The 18,775-nt window shown below is 50.1% G+C and overlaps 1 protein-coding gene across 6 annotated transcripts in view; it reads right to left on the minus strand.

Annotated features, from left to right (window-relative positions):
• SLCO2B1 (solute carrier organic anion transporter family member 2B1) overlaps positions 1 to 18,775 on the minus strand; it is a 51,742-nt gene that overhangs the window by 7,496 nt on the left and 25,471 nt on the right. For all 6 annotated transcript variants that reach the window (XM_065945010.1, XM_065945014.1, XM_065945013.1 and 3 more), the window contains 3 exons: positions 8,902 to 9,004; positions 4,398 to 4,755; positions 1,989 to 2,154 (listed from right to left, as the gene is read on the minus strand). In XM_065945010.1, coding sequence (XP_065801082.1) covers positions 1,989 to 2,154; positions 4,398 to 4,755; positions 8,902 to 9,004 — 627 coding nt within the window. The remainder of the gene's footprint in view (positions 1 to 1,988; positions 2,155 to 4,397; positions 4,756 to 8,901; positions 9,005 to 18,775) is intronic.

The raw sequence follows: 18,775 nt of genomic DNA on the forward strand, positions 1-18,775 counted from the left end.
CCCGCGTGCAGCACCGAGGACCCAGCACAACCAAAAATAAATAAAGCAATTAAGTTTTAAAAAAGAGAAACAACTCCAGGCCAGTGTGACAGTTCCTGAGTGTCAACCAGGACTCAGTTGCACCCTCCCCCAAATGCCATCCCTAACACCACCTCTGAGGGTGCTCTGGAGAGGGAACTGGGCTTGGAGGGCCAGAGCCCTTGGTTCTAGTCCCAGCTCTGGCATTAAAACTTTGGGCAATGCCTTGTCCTTTCCTGGGCCTCCATTTCCCATCTGTATAATGGGCATAACAGAAGAGTGTATCACTGCATCCTTAAAATTTCTCAGGCTGAGTGCTTTTCATGGATCATGTCACGTGGCTCTTCACTTAATAAATGTATCTAGATGAATTCTGCACAGTACCTGGTGTATAGCAGGCACTCAGTACTCTCACCCCCACTTTGCAGAGCAGGAAACAGAGGCACAGATTAAACCATTTGCCGAAGGTAATAGAGCCAGCTGGAAGCAGAACAGGGGTCTGAACCAGATAGCCTGGCCTCAGTGCTCATAGCCCCATATCTGCAGGAGTTCACAGTCACCTCGGGGACCCTGCCCCAGCTGCCAGGGCCTGGAGACCTCTAGAAGGGTCTCAGGGAGATCAAACAAGGTCAGGACAGTGAGTGCTAGGACGCTCGAGAGCCTGGATCGCGATTATTCCAAATGCAAACAGTATACATAGCTCGGGAGGCGCCTGGCTGGCTTCTGAAGTACCATCAACCAGGTGCTTCACTCCATGCCAGCCTGTGGGGCCCAAGTCCCTCCCCATAGGGGTCTTGGGCTTAGAGGCTGTTGCCCAGCAGGACACAATGGCAGGGGTTCTGCATGATATGGGTGGGAACTCTGGAGAGAGGGAGGTGTCATAACAACCAGCCTGACACTACCCATCCCACCACACACCCATACTATATTCCAGCCTGGGGACCTAAGGAAGGTGAGTATTGTCCGAATTTGTCCTTCGGGGGCAATGAGGAGAGAGGAGGAGAGGAGCCAGCTGGTCCTGGTGGTCTTTCTAAGGTCCCCATAGAATGCACTGCAGTTAGTTATGCTGCCCACTCCTCCCCTTCTCCCCGCCCCCGCACCCCACCCCTGGGAGCTCCTTGAGAGCAGGGCCTCTTGGCTCTGGGTCTGTCCTCAGCCCCCAGCACAGGACCTGGCACAAAGGTGGGGCTCCACAAAGGTTTGTTGACTGACTGATTGACTAACTGAATGGGCTCATTGCTCCAGCCTCCCCACTCATCTCCCCGCCTCCTGGTCTGCATTCTACTCATCTTCCTCCACACTATGGCCTCAAATGTGTGATCGAACACAGGTCTGACCTTGTCACTTCCCTGCTCAAACCCATTCAAGTCTCCCCATTGCTCTCCAGATAAAGTCCTTACTCATGGTCCTTCCCTATTCGAGGCCCTTCCTTGTCTGGGCCTTGCTTTCCCTCCATGAAATCTTAGGCTTCTGCCCCAACTGTATGTGCATGTGTGTGTGTATATATGTGCCCGCGTGTCATGTGCTGTGCCCTCCCTGCTGGGAAAGCCCTTCCCTAGTTTGCCTGCTCACCCTTGAAGATCCAGCACAAATGCCATGTCCCATGAAGCCTTCTGGGACCCTCCCAGGTGGGCTACGTCTCCTTCCATCCTTGACTGTCCTTGTAGGGACCACTTCTGTCTGTCACCACCCCTGGAATTCCTGAGTTACTTCCTTCTGCACCTCCCCTGCCTGGACAGCTGGGACCAGATCTGATTCACCTCTGCACTCGGGGCCCTGGCACAAGACTGGCAATGAAGGCTTACTGAAAGAATAATATTCTGTATCTGCCAACAGAAGAAGACAGGTGATAAACAGAAAGAAGAGCCAGAGAATGAGAACATTCAGAGGAGGAGGGTGCGACAGGCAACCAGAGACAGAGAGAGCAGGGCCTGTGAGAGGCAGAGGGAGCAGCCGGAGGCCTGACCCACCTGGCTTTTGTCTGGAACCTCCTGGACTACCCGGCTTGTGCAGCCTGCATGGCAGGGCGTGATGTACTCCACACGAGTGCTGGAGTCGCAGACAGGGTTAAAGTCGTCAGAGGGGCAGGAACAGGACTCCATGCAGCCTGGAAATAGCTCTAGGCCAGGCTGGGTGCTGGTGGGAGAGAAGGCCGGCATGGTTAGTCTGGTTCTCCCTGCCTCAGGCCAGGGCTACCTCAGCCCTGCAACCTCCTCTGAGAGCCATGGTCAGATTTCAGCTCTGCACAGAGGTTTTTACCGTCAGATCTGTTTCATGACATGCAGTGGTGAGCCCCTTGCCAAGGAAGCTGCAAGAGGCCTCCAATGGAGGAGTGGGAAGCAGGGTATGGGCCAGAGGCTCTGAGACCCCTTCCACCCCAAGATCCTACAAGTCTTTGAGCTGCTTCTGTGAACATCTCTGTTCCTCAGTGACTCTCTTTTTAGGGGACATAAGATAAATTCTTCCCAGAATTTAGTCTCAGATGAAAAGTGCCTTTATCTCGATGAGCTGGATTGCTTTCTTTTCTGATAAAATTAGAACTATACGTGTGGGGTCCGGTCAGGGTACCTGAGTAGCTGTGAGGTCTCCGACCTGTTCCTGCCTCTCTCTGGCCTCAGTTTCTCTGCAACCTCTGCGGATTCCCTCTCCCTATTGCCATCCTGCAGTCTCACGACCTCCCTCTCCCTCTCACTACCCTGTTCACTGCCCAGGGCATGTTTCAGTCCCATCTGACTCCCTTTGAGGGTCTGTTCCCAAGTCTCAGGAGATCCCCTGCGCTACTCTGCCCAGGGCCAGGCACAGGGGGACAGGAGATCAGAAGGGAGGGCCCTCCTTGCTATCCTCGTCTGTGAAATGGGGATAATGGTAGGACCACTCCCGGAGATCCCACGAGGGTTCAGTGAGATGCAATATGGGAGCATCTGAGCTCATGGAAGACTCTCAGTTCTCGGCAGCTGCAGATACCGTTGGTTATGATGGAGTATGAAAGTGAAAGTGAAAATCACTCAGTCGTGTCTGACTCTTTGCGATCCCATGGACTATACAATCCTTGGAATTCTCCAGGCCAGAATACTGGAGTGGATAGACTTTCCCTTCTCCAGGGGATCTTCCTAACCCAGGTCTCCTGCATCGCAGGCAGATTTTTTACCAGCTGAACCACAAGGGAAGCCCATGATGAAGTACAAGAAATTCTCAATTTGTTCAGTTGGTCCCCAAAGGCTTCTTCAATGAATTAGAACCCAAAGTTCAGTGAGTAAATTGCAAGAATATAGATGAGAATCTGGGTGAGATGAAATGTCGGGTCAAGGTGAGGGACTTCAGAAGAAGAGACAAATGGGGCATGTGAGGTAGGCTGACTTTTCCCCATTTGCTTTTTTTAAAGAAAACTGTGGTAAAATATTCATTTACTTTTTAATCTAAAAATGATTAAAAGGCCCTGGCTCCCTCCTCTGACCAGAGGCTTCGTGAGGGCCTGGTTGAAGCCCCTCCTCCATGCCCAGAAGGAGGCTCTGCAGACCTTCAAGAAGAGAAGGGACAAGGAAAGAGGGGATAGATTGACGAGGTGGGACCTGGGACAGGGTGGGCAAGAGCTGAGCATATCTGGACTGAGCCTCGCCCACAGTTACACAGAAGGAGCCACAGGTGTGGAAAGTTGGCAAGTGGATGGAGGGAGGAGAGGCCAAGGGAGAGGAGTGAACAGAGCACATTGGGGGATGTTAGCTGGGTGTTGTGCCAGCCTAAGTCTGGAGTGGCTTCCCAGGAAAACTGCAATCATTCTGGAGAAGAGGCATTAATGGAACTTCCAACATCCTCTCCAAGATGGTTCCCAAGGGGAAAGAGTCTGTGTCTATGGGGGATTAGGGGGCAGAAGGGGAAGGGAGAGAGGGATCAGAGGCTTTCCTCCTAGAGGGTAGAGACAGGTGCTGCCCCTCACATCTGGGAAAAAAAACTGGTACTTTAGGGTCACAGGACAACAGGATTTTAGCTCCCAGCCTTTACAGACCAAGAATCTCCAAGGTCTCCAGTCCAACTCCCTCCCACGGCATATGTCCCCTGGGCTGAATTCCTGAGAAGGGCCTTCATACATGTGCCATCCACAACAAGTGGCCTTGCCCTGCCTCAGCCTCCAGCCCTTCCCAGACCTGAGCTGTCCTGCCCACAAGTTCCACCCCTACCTGGTAGTGACTGAATACCTTCACTGAGCCTTCGAGGGAGAAGTCCCACTGCTCACAGCCGAGCCAATCGGGGAGAGGTGGGGAGACGTGAGGTGGGGGGTACTCCACTGACCTGGCCACCCCCTGGCCTTTTCTGGGCCACCCCCTCCTATGCCCCTGGCACCCTCCTCCAGCTTATGCTCACCAGCTCTCAAACATACTCACCCAGGTTGGTGGCTGATGCCTGCAATCTGATGGGAAGAGCAGCCCATGAAGAAGAGGGGCGTGCTGAGGATCAGACAGCACAGCGCCCCCAGCAGGCAAAGGCTGCCACAGTGCATGGGGCCCAGGCGGAGGCGCTTGACCAGGATGCCCCCGACCACGATGCCCACGATGGCCAGCGGGATGGTGAGGCAGCCTATGAGCAGGTTGGCGTAGGATGCTGTGATGGAGAACTGGCGTTCCAGGAACTTGGGCAGGAAGGTGGCCATGCCTGCCACCATGGACGACATGCATACCTGGGACAGGACCACCAGCAGAAAGATGGGGTGGCGCAGGGTCCTCAGCAGCACCCGGGGGAAGACTGTTGGGGTGAGCGGGGGGACAGTCATGGTGGGCTGGCCGTGCCACACGTTTCCATCCCATCCTGCCCTGCTCAGCTTGTTCCGTGTCTTCCATCCTGTCTCATTCCATTTAATTTTATTGCATTGAGTTTCATCCCATGACATTCCTTCCGCTTACTCCTGTTTCATCTTTGAAGTTCGGTCCCATTTCATTCCATTGAGTTAGACTGCATTTTAATCAACTACATTTCTTTCCAATTCAGTTCTACTCAAGATGCAATTCCATGCAGTTTGCTTCTATATTATTCTGTTTGATTCTCATTCAGCTCGTCCCATCTCATTTCCTCTGTTCTATTATCCGTCTCATTTCCCCCCAACTCAGTCCTTTCCAACCTGTCCTGCAATAGCTCTTTCCAAGGTAACCCAGGCCTCTGTCTTCCCTTCTGTGTCTCCAACATGGGACAGCACCCTCTGCCTTGATTTCCCCATTCCTAGTTTATGTTTCTCCATAGCACTTTACCTAACACACTACACATTTCACTCATTTAGCCATTTTATTGTCACCCAATCAGAATGTAAGCATCATCAGAGCAGGGGTTTTTATTATATCAATTGCTGAATCTCCAGAGCCCAGGGTATAGTAGGCACTCAATAAATATTTATGGAATGAGTGAGAAAATGAATGAATGCACATACAGACTCAAGGTGATCAAAGAGCAAAATGTTGAGGTAGAAACTAAAATCTTCAGAGAAGGTGAAAACTGGGCAGGCCTGGGGCTGGGCAGCTTCCTGGAGGTAGGACAGAGGTAGGGCCCTGAAGAAGGGGAAGATTCGGAATGGGGGAGAGGAAGGGAGTCCTACAGGAGAGAAGCCAGGGCAAAAGCCCGTAGACGAGAATAGAAGGGATGGCTCTCCCCTCTCCTGCCACCTCCTAAACCAATGCCTATGTACAGGTCTCCTTGCTGCAAGTCGACACTGAGTCAGTCCTGAGGCCTGGGCTTCAGGGCCTTCAGCAGGGCCACCCAAGGTGATGCCCAAGAAGGCTTTGTGTGACCTCTCTCCACTGACAACAGAAGAGAAAGACAAGTTTCTGCCCTCAGAAGGCAAGATGAAGTTAGAGACATAAGGCATGAAGGAGACAGGAGAAAAGGCCTTTCTAAGAAGAGGCATCAGGGTATCTGGGACTTCCCTGGAGGTTCAGTGGTTAAGACACCATGTTTTCCATTGCAGGGGGCATGTATTCAATCCCTGGTCAGGGAACTAAGATCCTGCAAGCCGTACTGTGGCCAAAAAAAAAAAAAGAAAGAAAATCCTGATTCATACTAATAGGTCATTCTATAGGATTATGTCTAAAATAATAAACAGTATTTACCAAAAAAGAAAAGAGGCTTCAGAGGAGTAAACTATTTGCCAGGCTGGGCTGGTGGGGAGAGATGGACATGGGCTCCTCGGGGCTGAGTTTGCGGGGAGTCCCTTCTGTTCCTGCAGCAGCAGAGCCAGGGTCCCTGTCATGGAAAGTTTCTCTTTGTCCTCGGAGCAGGGCGAGAGCCAAGCCAGCTGGTCCCCCAGCACCCTGGCGTGGCCAAGAACACTTCTCCTTGGGCGCCAGAAAATAAAAACAGAGTCTAGGCAGGGTGTAGGGGGGAGAGCTGGGGCTGTGCAAGTCCCCCTCCTTCGTGTCCCAGGCCTCCTCCTGTCCGAGTCCTTGGCCACACACACAGCGTATCCAGCCTGCACTTGGAGTGGGGAAGATGTGACACTGGGCCTTCACCCCAGCCAACTGCTCCATTTTCCTCCCTCCTTGAACTACCCTGGCCCAGAGTAGCCTGGGCTTGGTCCAAGTCATACAGGTGACCTCATGGTACAGGTAGGGCCAGGAGTGGGGCAGGGACTGGCCCAAGTTCATCTAGGAAGGTCTGAATCAGGCCAGGAGTTGCTGGGGGTTTCCTGACTCCTGGTGTCAGGATCATTTCCCCTTCTGTGCCCCAACTCCCACCCCAGCCTACATTCCTAGGACTCTGGCTGCCTGACTTCAGAGGGAGGGCTCCATCTCATGGATTGCTTCCATCCCGTTCTCCTGGGCTGATCACTGCAGTGCACTTCATTCCTATTCTCTATCTCCCTTCATCATCTTCAATTGTCCCTAGGACAGATGGAAAATTTCTGGAGGGCAGGGCTATGCCTATAGCTTAGATAAGGGATACTTCAAGGGGAATTCCAGGGATGTCTCTAGCTCAGAGACTTTAGCTAGATGAGTGCTTCCTTTGGCTCATTAACAATGTCTCCTCCCCTTGGACAAGCCAGGGCCTTTCCTCACTTAGAGACTGTGTCTTCCTTATCAGACAGGAGAACCTCCTCCAGCACAGAAACCAGGTGTCCTCCATTAGACAAGGCAAGTTCTCCATCCATTCAGGGACTAGGTATCCTCTATCAGACAGGGACTTATGTCTCCCCATCAAACAGTGCCTCTCCCAGCTCAGGGACTATGACTCCCCCATCAGAGAGCCTTTCCTTAGCTCAGAGACTGTCTTCTAAGAATTTAGGATTCCAGCAGCTGAAAGACTATGTTTGTTCTTCTCTCTGCCTCTCCCTCTCCCAGTCCCAGGTTGTCAAGGCCAAGCCTTAAGATCAGACTGGCCTCCCTGGAGCTCAGCAGGAAGCTGAGAAGCCAGCCTTTGCCAGCCCTGTCTTGGTCTCTCCTAGGATCATGTAGGAGCTTGAACCATCAGAGATAATCTGACCCAGGACACCCACTCTAGGATCCAATTTCTGCGACTGGCCCCAGCTTTCTTCTGGGCTGAAGCCAAAGCAATGATTAATAAGCTCTTCCATGGAGCAGGGCACTGGGGCCTTCGAGCAGCTGGGGGTGACCTCTAGGTCCAGCCTCATAGGTTCCAGGCCTTTCTTTCCCTAGGAATAGAGGACAACCAGGGACTAGGTTACTGGTACCCTAACATCAAATCCTAGGACACCTGGGGACAGGTTGCTGATATCCTAATATCAAATCTGAAGATACAAGGGGCTAGATTACTAGTACCCCAACATCAAATCTTAGGAAACTTTCCCCAAGAAAATCTCCCCTAATTAACTTCCTAATGCAAAAGTCCTTGGGGATGGGGGGTGGTTTAAGCAAACCCTGTGGTTATCACCCTCTTAAACCATAGGTAACTCAATTTACTGTCCTGAGATATGGTCAGACTAATAACAGCAGGGCAGGAATGATAATTGAAAAAATAATTGTTCTTTATATAAGCATAGTTTTTTAATAGTATGTAAAGGACCTTCCATTCATCATCCCATTTGAGTCTCCTAACAGTCCTTAAAAGAGGCAGAGCAAGGATTACTGACCCAGTCTTTTAGATGAGGAAACTCTGGTTAGGGGAAGAAAGTAACATCTAAAAGATCATACACTGGGCAGTGTCAGGGGTGGGCATCTAAACCACCCTTTCTTCTGACTTGCCATCCTGTGCCCTACAAGATCCCAATGCACAGCAAGGCACTGTGTTTGCGGGATTAGACTCTTTAGATAGGATGACGTGGTCACAGCATGGACCTGGTTACTGATCAATTTAGCTCAAAGTCTCAGGGTCAGAGGGACATGGATTTCACCCCTCACTGTACAGATGGAGAAACTGAGGCCCAGAGAGGAGGAGCAAGGATCCAAGATGAAAGTCCAGATTTCTGGACTTCAGCCCAGAGTTCTTTTCACCCATGCTATGGCCAAAGAATTTAATTAAAAATAAATAAATAAATATTTACTGAGAGCCTCCTGTTTGCAGGCTCTGTGGTGGGAGGAGAAAATGGGTCACAGATGAGCCATCACAAGCCAGACCCTCAGGAGCTCACTCTTTAGTAGAAGGGTTGGACAGCACAGATATGAGCTGATACAGGAGCCCTAAGGGTTCAGAGAGCTGAGAGGAGGGAAAGCCAGGCTGGGGGATGGAAAGAGTGGTTTGACTGAGAGGCACAAGGAAGCTTTTAATAGATAGTGATAAAAAATGATGTTCTAGGCAAAAGGGGTCCTATGAGCAGTCTTACAAGAAATGTATGGTGCTCATGAGGGGCTTGTAGGTGTGGAAGATGAATCAAGAAAGACAGGAGGGGGGCTGGATTCTGTACAGTCTCACCTGCCCCTCTGGCCCCACTTCTGGCCTCAGCTCACTTACCTTTGATAAACTGGATCACAGTCAGGTCTGGGGCCATCTGAGCTAGGTTGTCTTTCTTCTCTAGAGACTCTGCAGGCCTCTGCTCAGAAGAGGAATCCTCACCCTGGGAAGACACACAGCCAAAGGCAGTCAGTTAGATGCTCAGCATTCTGCTCAGAGGTGCTGTAGGCGAGGGAAGAGAGCTCTGAGGGAGGGGAGGACGAGGGGTCTGTCACTGCCAGCAGCGTCCCATTTGTTCTTAGCCCCGTAGATACTTAGCAAGTGGTTTTTGAAAAGTGGATGAAATTACAATGATTGAACTTTGTCATCGCCATTATTAACATCATAATAACCAACATGCCCATGAAAATTGCCACAACCACCACCATCTTAAATATCACCCCCGTTCATATCACCAATTTCACCACCAATAAACAACCAAGATTAGCCTTACTATTGTTGTTGTCTCCGGGAAGGTCACCAACCACCTGCACAATCTCACAATCATTGTCATCATCACTGTTACTTGACCCTTCACATCACCAACAACAATGTCATTATCAGACTCACTCATGTCATTATCTCATCATCGCTGTCTCTCCCATCATTGTTATCCCTAGCACTGTCTTCACCACAACCAGCATCACCAGCTTCTATGCAAGGTTATGACAGCACTGCTATCTTCAGCTAATATCACTCATGGCTGTCATCACCTGGAGAGTCACCACAAGCAGGTGCCTCCAGGGCTTGTCTTGTTCCATCCTGTCTGCAGCAACAGGAAGGGATCTGGGTTGGGGGAGGCAAGAGGCAACAGGCCCCTTCTCCTCTTGGAGGAGTCAGATCACAGCCAGAGGGGATTGCTCAGCCCTTGGACCACATTGCAAGGAAGCTCACAGCTACCCTGGGGTGTGCTTTTCCATGTGGGAGAGGATGGCTTCTGTGCAACGCCTGAGAAAAAGGTCTTCAAACCCAGAAAAGAGGAGATCAGGGGTGATACAATTATAGTCTTCTGATTGCACCAAGGAGGGAAGGATAAAATGATAAATAACGGTAAATGGTTATTAAGCACTTACTACCACCCCAATGCTGTTCCAATGACAAGTCCACTAACTCATTGAAACCCCACAGCAACTTTCTTAAGAACAGTATAATCCCTGTTTTTCAGGGAAATAAAACTGGGACACAGAGAGATGAAGTAACTTGCCCGGTCACACAACCAGTAAGTGGTCTGGCTAGGACCTGAATCCAGATGTCTTGACTCCAGGGCTGGTGTGCATTTGGTCAGCTCACCCTAAAGGCAGGGGGGAGCCAATGCCCTGAGTGACCCACCACTTAGTGCGGCGTAGTCTACCCGCCCCGCTCCAATACAACAAGGCTTTCATACAGGTACTATTACTGTGCACATTTTTATATGAGTAACTAAGTCTTAGAGAAGTTGCTACTGGCACAGGGTCACTCAAATATAAGTGGTCTAGTGAAGTCTGATTTTACAACATTAAAAAAATTTTTTTTAATTTATTTTTTTGGTTGCACTGAGTCTTCGTTGTTGTGGTCCGGCTTTCTTGAGTGGTGGAGAACAGGGGCCGCTCTTCATTGCAGCACGTAGGTTTTTCATCGCAGTGGCTTCTCTTGTTGTAGAGCACAGGCTCTAAGAGCATGAACTTCAGTAGTTGCAGCTCACAGCCTGAGTATTTGCAGCACACAGGCTTATTTGCTCCATGTCATGTGGAATCTTCCCGGACCTTGGATTGAACCCATGTCCCTTCATTGGTGGGTGGATAAGATCCACTGTACCACCAGGGAAGTCCTGATTTTACTACATTTTTATGTGCAGTCCGAAACGAGGATTAGAAGCAACAAGTTCCATGGAAGAAGACTGAAGGCCAGTGTGACAAGCAGTTTGGACAAGGCTGTCCTGGGAGAAAGTGAGTTCCCCTTAACCAAGAGCATGCTAGCACAAGCTGACTTCCCCTGGTCTGGAGTGCTGTCCACCCTGGGGAAGGGTGGGTTGGGCTGGAGAATCCATCTAGGATCTCAGGTTCTGCCTCTTTTCTCCCCATAGAGCCTCTGTGAGACCCCTATAAGCTTCACCCTCTGGCTGGTATATGACACCTTCTCTTTTGTTGCCCATCTTTTTTGTTAAGGAGCAAATGTGGAGTTTCCCCACATTTTAGAAGCTCCATGAGGGCTCCCACACCAAGAGTGCTCTGTTCCAAGCCTCCTCCACCTAGCTTCCAGGTGCTGACTGGCTTAAGCCTAGCCTCGCCCCCGTAGGGAAATGTATTCCAAAATCAGTTCAAGTGTGTTTGTTCCCCTGTGGGCGTCTCCCTTCCTCCTTTCTACTTCTATCCCAGCAGGTACTGGGCTCTGGGTTCCCTGGCCTCAGGGGAGGTTTGTGGCAGGGCAAAAAGTCATGGCTGCAAGATTTTCCCCTTTCTGGCTTTTGTTTCCTGACTCCATCGAGAAGATTACACTGAGAGTTGTGGGGCGTGTGAGGCGAGGGGAGGCCCCTGAGCAGTCTGTGGGTTCCCTGAGCAGCAGGAAGCCACATAGCCTCTGTGACAGTGCCCAAGGAAGCAGTTCACTTCCAAGGGGCAGGCTGCAGACTGACTGAAAAAGGCTGAGTTCCCACCCACATGGAGCTCCTCAGCCCCAAACAGGTTAAGGGGGACCACACGGGCCATGGGGAATTGAGGCTGATGCCTGCTGGGGGTGCGGTGGTGGTAAGGATGAGACCTCCCTGGTGCCTGGATATCCTGTAAGACCTCAGGACATTTGCTTCCCCTTGGTGGGAGAGCCCTGAGAAAGGCTGAGGTTGACTTTCTTTTTTTGAGGTTGACTTTCCTACTGAGCCAGGAGGATGGGCATTCAGTGTAGAAGTTAAGTTGATTTTCAGAGGAAACCAAGAATAATCTACCTTATAGACACTTAAAGTCTGAGTCAAACCTTGTTCAGTGTCTCTCTCCTGCTGAACTCTGAGCTCTGCAAGAGCAGGGACCATGTTTACCTCATTCCCTGTTGAAACCCTGGTGCCTAGCACAAGGCCTGGAGCGAAATGGTGGCTGTCTGAGGAACTCCTTTCCTTTTCTATGGAAAAGAGTGCAAGAGATGGCTCCAATGGGCAGTGGGTATAAGCAACACCAGACTCTTGGAAGAAATGTGAGAACATCAACAGGAGAGGCTATTGTGTTGGCAGGAAGCTTGTAGCTATCTGAGATGCTGTCTCCCAGTCTATAGTCCTCCTTTTGCTCCAAATAAAACTTAACTCACAACTCTCGTGTTGTGATTTTTTTTTTTCCAGTCGACAGTAACTTGCACAACATCACCCAACTAGCACAGGGTAGAACTCAGATTTAGCTTAAGCCTGCCTGAGTTGAAAACACACACCTGATCCACCAAGCCTGTGAATCAGAGATCTGGTGCAGGGCTGGAAGAATTAGGAAGCACCATTGTGGGAGGATGTGAAGGGGCCTGAAATCTGAGTCTTATTTTTCTGGATGAGGCACTGTGGATCTGTTATTCATTTGTGTCTCAGAGCTGTACTGTCTGAGGCACCAGCCACCAGCTTGGAACTATGACTAGTCCAAACTGAGATGGGCCGGAAGTATAAAGTACACATTGCATTTCAAAGACTCAGTATGAAAAAAAGGAATGGAAAATATATCACAATTTGTTTTTTATACTTATGATATGGTAAAATGGAAATATTTAAAAGATAGCAGATTAAAGAAAATATTTTATTAAAATTAATTTCTTTTACTTTTGAATTGTGGCTACTAGACCATTTGGGCTTCCCTGACGGCTCAGCGGTAAAGAATCTACCTGCCAATGCAGGGTTTGATCTCTGGGTCAGGAAGATCCCCTGGAGAAGGAAATGGCAACCCACTCCAGTATTCTTGGAGCCTGGTAAGTGACAGAGAGTCCATGGAGTCACAAAGAGTGGGACACGACTTAGCGACTAAATAACAACTAGACCATTTAGAATGACGTTTGTGACTCATGTGATATTTCTTTTGGACTTGCTGCCTTGAGGAGAATTAGAAACTCTCCTTACTCCATTCTCAGTCCTAGCCTAACTATAGGAGAGCACGTGGGAGGTCCTGGGTCCCAGAGGGAGAGGGTGCCGCCCCAGGAAGGGGAGTAAGAAGGGTGGGAATACACTGATTTCTTCCCAATCTTCGTGTTGGGGGTGGAGCAGCCCCATCCTTCAGACACGCAGCATCTTGTGATTTCCATGCCTGGGGTTCCTTGTCCCCAAGTAAACAGTAAAAGCCACAGTGTCATCTGCTGCGACATGTGCAAACCCTCTGTGGTCTACACTGCACTTTCACATCCACCCTGTCATTTAATTCCCACAACAGTCTGATGGAGGGATCATTATTGCACCTACTTCACAGAAGAGGAAACTGAGGGCCTCCGCCAAAAGAGCAAGTGTCACCGGGGAGTAATTGGCAGAGTAGTCTCTGTTACCACCCCTAGCACCATCTAGCCCTCTGGGGTTTTCAGACAGGAGGGGAGGGACAGTCCTTCAGGGGCTGAGGGGGTCTGGAGGGCATCCAGGGAGAGGTGAGGTCTGGGATTGGATCAACAGGAAGGGAGAGGTTATTTGAAGCAGAGGCATAGTACTAGCAGAAGGGTGGTGGTGGGAAGGGAGGGATGTGGGAGGTGGGGGGAACCACCCTGCCTCTCAGGACCATGGTAAAAGTACCACCACAGAAAAGCACCCCATCAACCTTTACTTGTTACAAGAAATGACCAGACATAAAAACCCACCAGGTTTAACACTGAACAACCATTTCTCTTTCGATTTTCCCCTCCATAGGTTGCCAAATATATCTGGAAACCAGTTAGAGATTCTTCCCCACTTCCAAAGAAACACTTTTAATAGAAAGCTTGCCAATCAGAAATTGTCTCAGTATTCTTTATACTCTTTAAAACTCACTTTTCTTTATAACCCCTTTGATCCTCTCAAGAAATGAAAGTAAGAGCAGATGGGTTCACTTGTCAAGTTTATGAATAAACAGTCATTGTTAACTTTGGGGGGAAAAAAGAACCTCTCAGGGCAAGAGTGGGGCAGTTCAGAGGGCCAGGCTGAGGGATTTGGGCTTTCTTCTGTGGGTACTGGGTGCACTGACCTCCAGTCCCTGTCTCTGTGGCCTTCAGAAGTTTCTGGCTCCTTCCTCACATCTGTTTCTGAGGACTCCTGACTAAGAGCGGGCTCCAGAAACAGGAATCATTGAGCTTTTTTGCTCAGAGCGGGGTTCAGAGAATGACACATCTGGGCTGTGGTTTGCCCAGGTCAGCAGGTCTGGGATCCGGTCCTAACTTCCCTTCTTGGGCTGTGTGCTGACTGCTGCAGCCCGCAGCAGTGGGGACACTGTGTATGGTCCAGCACGTGGGAGAACCCGCTGCCTGTGGGGCCTGCAGAGGCCAGGAGCTATTCTTGGAGGAAGTTGGGTTCCTCGAAGGCACTGGGCCAGGACTGTGACCCCAGCCCCATGCAGCCAGTGCTGACCCCAGTGGATGATGTGGAACTCTCTGCCAGCCCTCAGCTTCCATCACACGTGGTCATGGGACGCAGCCACAGGATGGCTGCTCAACTTGTACACACACACATGCACACACAAACACAGGCATACAAATGCACACACACACACGTGTATACACACGCTTTAATCAGACAAGTTCTACTTTTCCATGTTTTTATACCAGTCTTTTGAGTGAGATATAAATTGAGAAAGGGGTTCTGCTGCAAAAAAACAATTTTTAAAAACACTGGTACAGTCCAATACAACCAAGTTTTAGAGGAGGAGACTGAGGCTCCTCCAGGGTTTTCTATTCAACTTCTTATCTCCCACAGGAGGAAGATGGTCGTTTTCTAGCAGCATTCCTGGGCAAAAGAGATTCTATGCGGCAGGGAGTATGGGGGGAGGGTGGTGTGCTCCCAGCTCTCCTACATCCATGGGTTTCTTGCAACTGATGGTGTCTCTTCCCTGTGGCTACCAGAAAGCTCAGGACCAACTGAACGTTTCAATAATAGCATCTAAATTCGTCTCTGTTTCTCTCTCATTCTGATAACCTTTTGCTGTTATTTCTCTTCCTGTCTTGGTCTTGATTGAGTGACTCAGCACAGGCCCTGCGACAGCTTTTCTGAGCCTGAATCCCAGCTCCACCTTTTACTAGCACTTCTACTAGGTTATTTTATCTCTCTGTAACTCAGACCCTCGGGTGTAAAACAGGGGTAAAAACTGAACCTATTTCATAGGTAAGTTACAGGGATTAAATGGGCTAATTAATACAAAGGGCTTAGAACAGAGTAGGCAATACAAGTTGGCCTATTTCCCACTCTCTTACTGGTACTGTACATGTATTTGGTGTGAGGTTGCCTTAAACCTTTTATGGAATATAGTGGAAGTAGGATCAGAAAAGCATCTAAGAAGAATATCAGAAAGAAAGTCGTTTTTCCTTTTAAGAGCTGGTCTGATCCATGCTAAGAACAAGCACTTCTGGTTACTGAGACTGCAGGCCAGGTATTGAACCACCCACCTCACAACTTCGCCTCATTTCCTTTTATAACCCTCGACCCCCGGATGTAGATGGTCTGGTTACTCCATTTTACAGATTTCAGTAAGTGCCAGAGTTGGAATTCACATGCAGGCTGGGACGGTGCAGACAAAGCTGCTGCTGACCTTTTTCCCTGCCACAGAGGGAGGCCTTAGACTCAGACACCAAGGAAATGCTTATATGGTGCGTCTTGGGCCAGATCAGCTAGAGTCAGCTCTCTTCTTTAGTCTCAGTCTCCTCCTCTATCATTTGGTGGTGTTGGACTACACCCATGTTTTTAAAACTGGTTTTTGCAATAGAACCCCTTTTTCAATTTATATCTCACCCAAAAGGCTGATATAAAAACATCAAAAAGTAGAACTTGTCTGATTAAAGTGTGTGTGTATGTGTGTGTATAAGGGAGGAAGGTCCTTGGCCCCTGCTGGGGAACCCCTCTCTTCAGTCTCCTTGTGGTGGCAGCCTTGGGGTCCTATGGGGTGCAGTTTAAAAGCCACAGAGCAGATCACCCCAAGGGACCTTTCACACCCAGCGACTGAGGAAGCTCGGATCTATACAGGCCAGGGAGAAGAAGCCTCTCTCCAGCCCTTTGGGGCCAAGCCCTGACCTTTTACAGACTGATGCAGGGGGAAGTGCACTGGCCAAGCTTTGGACACAATCTTGACCCAATCCCTCTGTCTGTAAGACCGAGTGACGGTTGAACTGGATGAGGTGGGGTGAGGATGGAGTCACAAGAGCTGGGTCACCTGGGAAGGGGAAGGACTCCTAAACCCACTGGGAGGGTTCTGCAGGCAGTGCCAGCTAAGGACGGACATTGGGCACAGGGAAGACCTTGTCACCCAGCATCTAGCAGGGGCTACAAGAGGGAGCACAAAGTCTTAGGCCGAAACTGTAGCTGCTTGGAAAAATGAATTTTGGAAGTCACACAGCATTTGGGACATAGAATCTTAAAGTAGTAGAACACAAATACTTAAGAGCCTACAACTAGTATAAACTTAGAACTTTAAAACCAGATAATATTAGAATCCCAGACTCTGGGAAATACCCTAAAATAATAGACATGGAGGCTCCTGGGAAATATGAAAGAGGCCAGTGGTGCTCAGAGGCTGGGTGCGGACCTGCGTCCCCAGGGGATCTGATTTCAGTCCCTGGCCCAGGACCACGGGCAGCTCAGAAGGGCCAAAGGGCCTGGAGAGCAAAGAGGGCTGCTGGCTGAATGGGATCCTATAGCCACCACCCAGATGGGGCCGGATGATTGGCTAGGGTGTACCTAGGAGGCCATCTTTACTACATGGGCCCTGTAGAGCTATCTGCCAGGAGCCCTGAGCCTTTGACAGGACCTTAGAAGCTGTCTAATTGAAGACAGAGGCCTGAGAGAGGTGAAGCCTACCCTGATTCCCTTCTAGAAAGATGTCTGCATAGCCACCCGAGCTCTGAGGTCACAGACACATGGACAGAGCCAAAGGGAGGGAAGCTGGGCTCCTAACCCTCTTGTACGGGTATGGCCTCCCCCACCCCCCACCTCATAGTCTTCTCGTGGAGACTGTTAATCCCCTGGGCCCTGGCAGAGAACTCTGTCATTCAAACCTCAGCTGTGTTTCAGTCATCTTCCATCTCTCTGCACCTGGCCTTCTTTCACGACCTGAGAGCTCCCTGGGGCAGGGGCTGTGGGATGCACCCCACGGTCCCCCTGTGAAAGTACTCATGTTATTGCCCCAGAGACAGGCAGACATTTAGAGGAGACACTAGCAAACCTCCCAGAGCTAGCAGACTTTGTTCAGTCTTCTGCCTATTGCATGGACAGAGAGACTGAGGCCAGAGACTTTCTCTGGGTCATACAATCCTTTCTATTACATACCACCATCTCCTGGACACCAGTAAAAGCTGCAATTACTTCTAGGAAGGTATTTAGAGAACTTCTGTGAGGGGGTGCTTGAAGGGACTCCAGAAATAACCTCCCGCCTGACCCTTCATTTTCTCTTGCCTGTTTCTACTCTCTGCAAAAGATACACAACAATGTCGAAACACCTGGACTTTCACCTAATTGGGCCCTTCCTCCTGGTCTATCCATCTCATCAGTGGCCTGAGCAGACTGGGCCAGCCCAAGCAACTGCAAGCTGAGGCAGCCTCAGCAGGCGGGGGAACAGTTTCTCCCACTTCAATATTTATTACCGGAGAGCTGCTGGAAGCAGATCATCATGTTCTCGGCCTTCGGTTCTTTTTTCAGAACCTCTCACCCCCTTCCTTTCCCACTCCCCATCCCCCATGAGCTGACGAACGAATCCAGACAGTCAGACAGGTTCACAGCCTGGGAGCCAGGGTTTCAAGGCATCACAGAGACACAGCTCTTAAAATGAGAATCTCTGCATCACAGCAGCTTTGGCTCAAGGAGTCACGTATTCTCAGAATCCGAGGCACACAGGACATTGCTTCGGGAATCTAAACCCAGTGTCTTACACAATAGAGCAGAATGGGGAAGTGACTTGCTCAAGGTCACATGACTGAGCAAGGACATATGACTGAGCCCAGGCTAGCCTAGTCTCACCCTTGCTTCTTCCACCTATTCCACTCCATGGCCCAAGTAGCACTTCTCTGTTCAGATTTAGTACCCAACTTGGAGACTACCCATAACTGGTAAGCAGTATCTTTCCTTGGTCTGTGATCATCCCTGCTTCTAAGAACTCTTCTGCAAGTTCCAGGAATTCCATCTCATTCATATTTTGGCCCGAGCTAGGCAGAAGCGGGAAGGACCATCTGTGGTTCCAAGTTGTCTTCTTCCTTTCCCTGAAACTGATCTCTCTCCAACGCCTGCCTCCCCCTGCCTCTGAGCCAGCATCAGCCCTTTGCTGTCTCTGGGATGACTGACCCATAGCAGAGCAGGATACAGGTCTATGTGTTTCCCCTCCTGCGTGGTTCTTTGGACTCATCCCATGCCCTGCCTTACTGCCAGTGCACCGGTTCCTGCCTGGACCAACACCATAGCTGTCACACCAGTCTTCCTGCCCCAGCTGCTCTCTGCACACCTTCGCTTGCCTTCCAACCCTTTCTGTGCTAGCAGCTGGTGATAAAGCCACAGGACTCCCTCCAGGGCTACCCGCTGCTCCTGAAGCTGGCAGGCAAGGCTTTCATTGTTCTGGCCCCTGCTGGCTGTCCGACATCAATTTTCTTTAGTCCCCCAGCTCCATGTATACACCCTTTGTTGCAGCAGCGAGTGGGCAACAGAGTGGTGTGAGTGCTGTATCAGACTGATTCGGGGGTTGAGTCTCAACTTTTCCAGCAGAGACATTTTCAGCCCTTTGTCTTAAGCCCAGACTTTCTTATTCTAAGAAGGAGA

The sequence above is a fragment of the Muntiacus reevesi genome, chromosome 9 (genome assembly GCF_963930625.1).
Source record: "Muntiacus reevesi chromosome 9, mMunRee1.1, whole genome shotgun sequence".
NCBI lineage: Eukaryota > Metazoa > Chordata > Mammalia > Artiodactyla > Cervidae > Muntiacus > Muntiacus reevesi.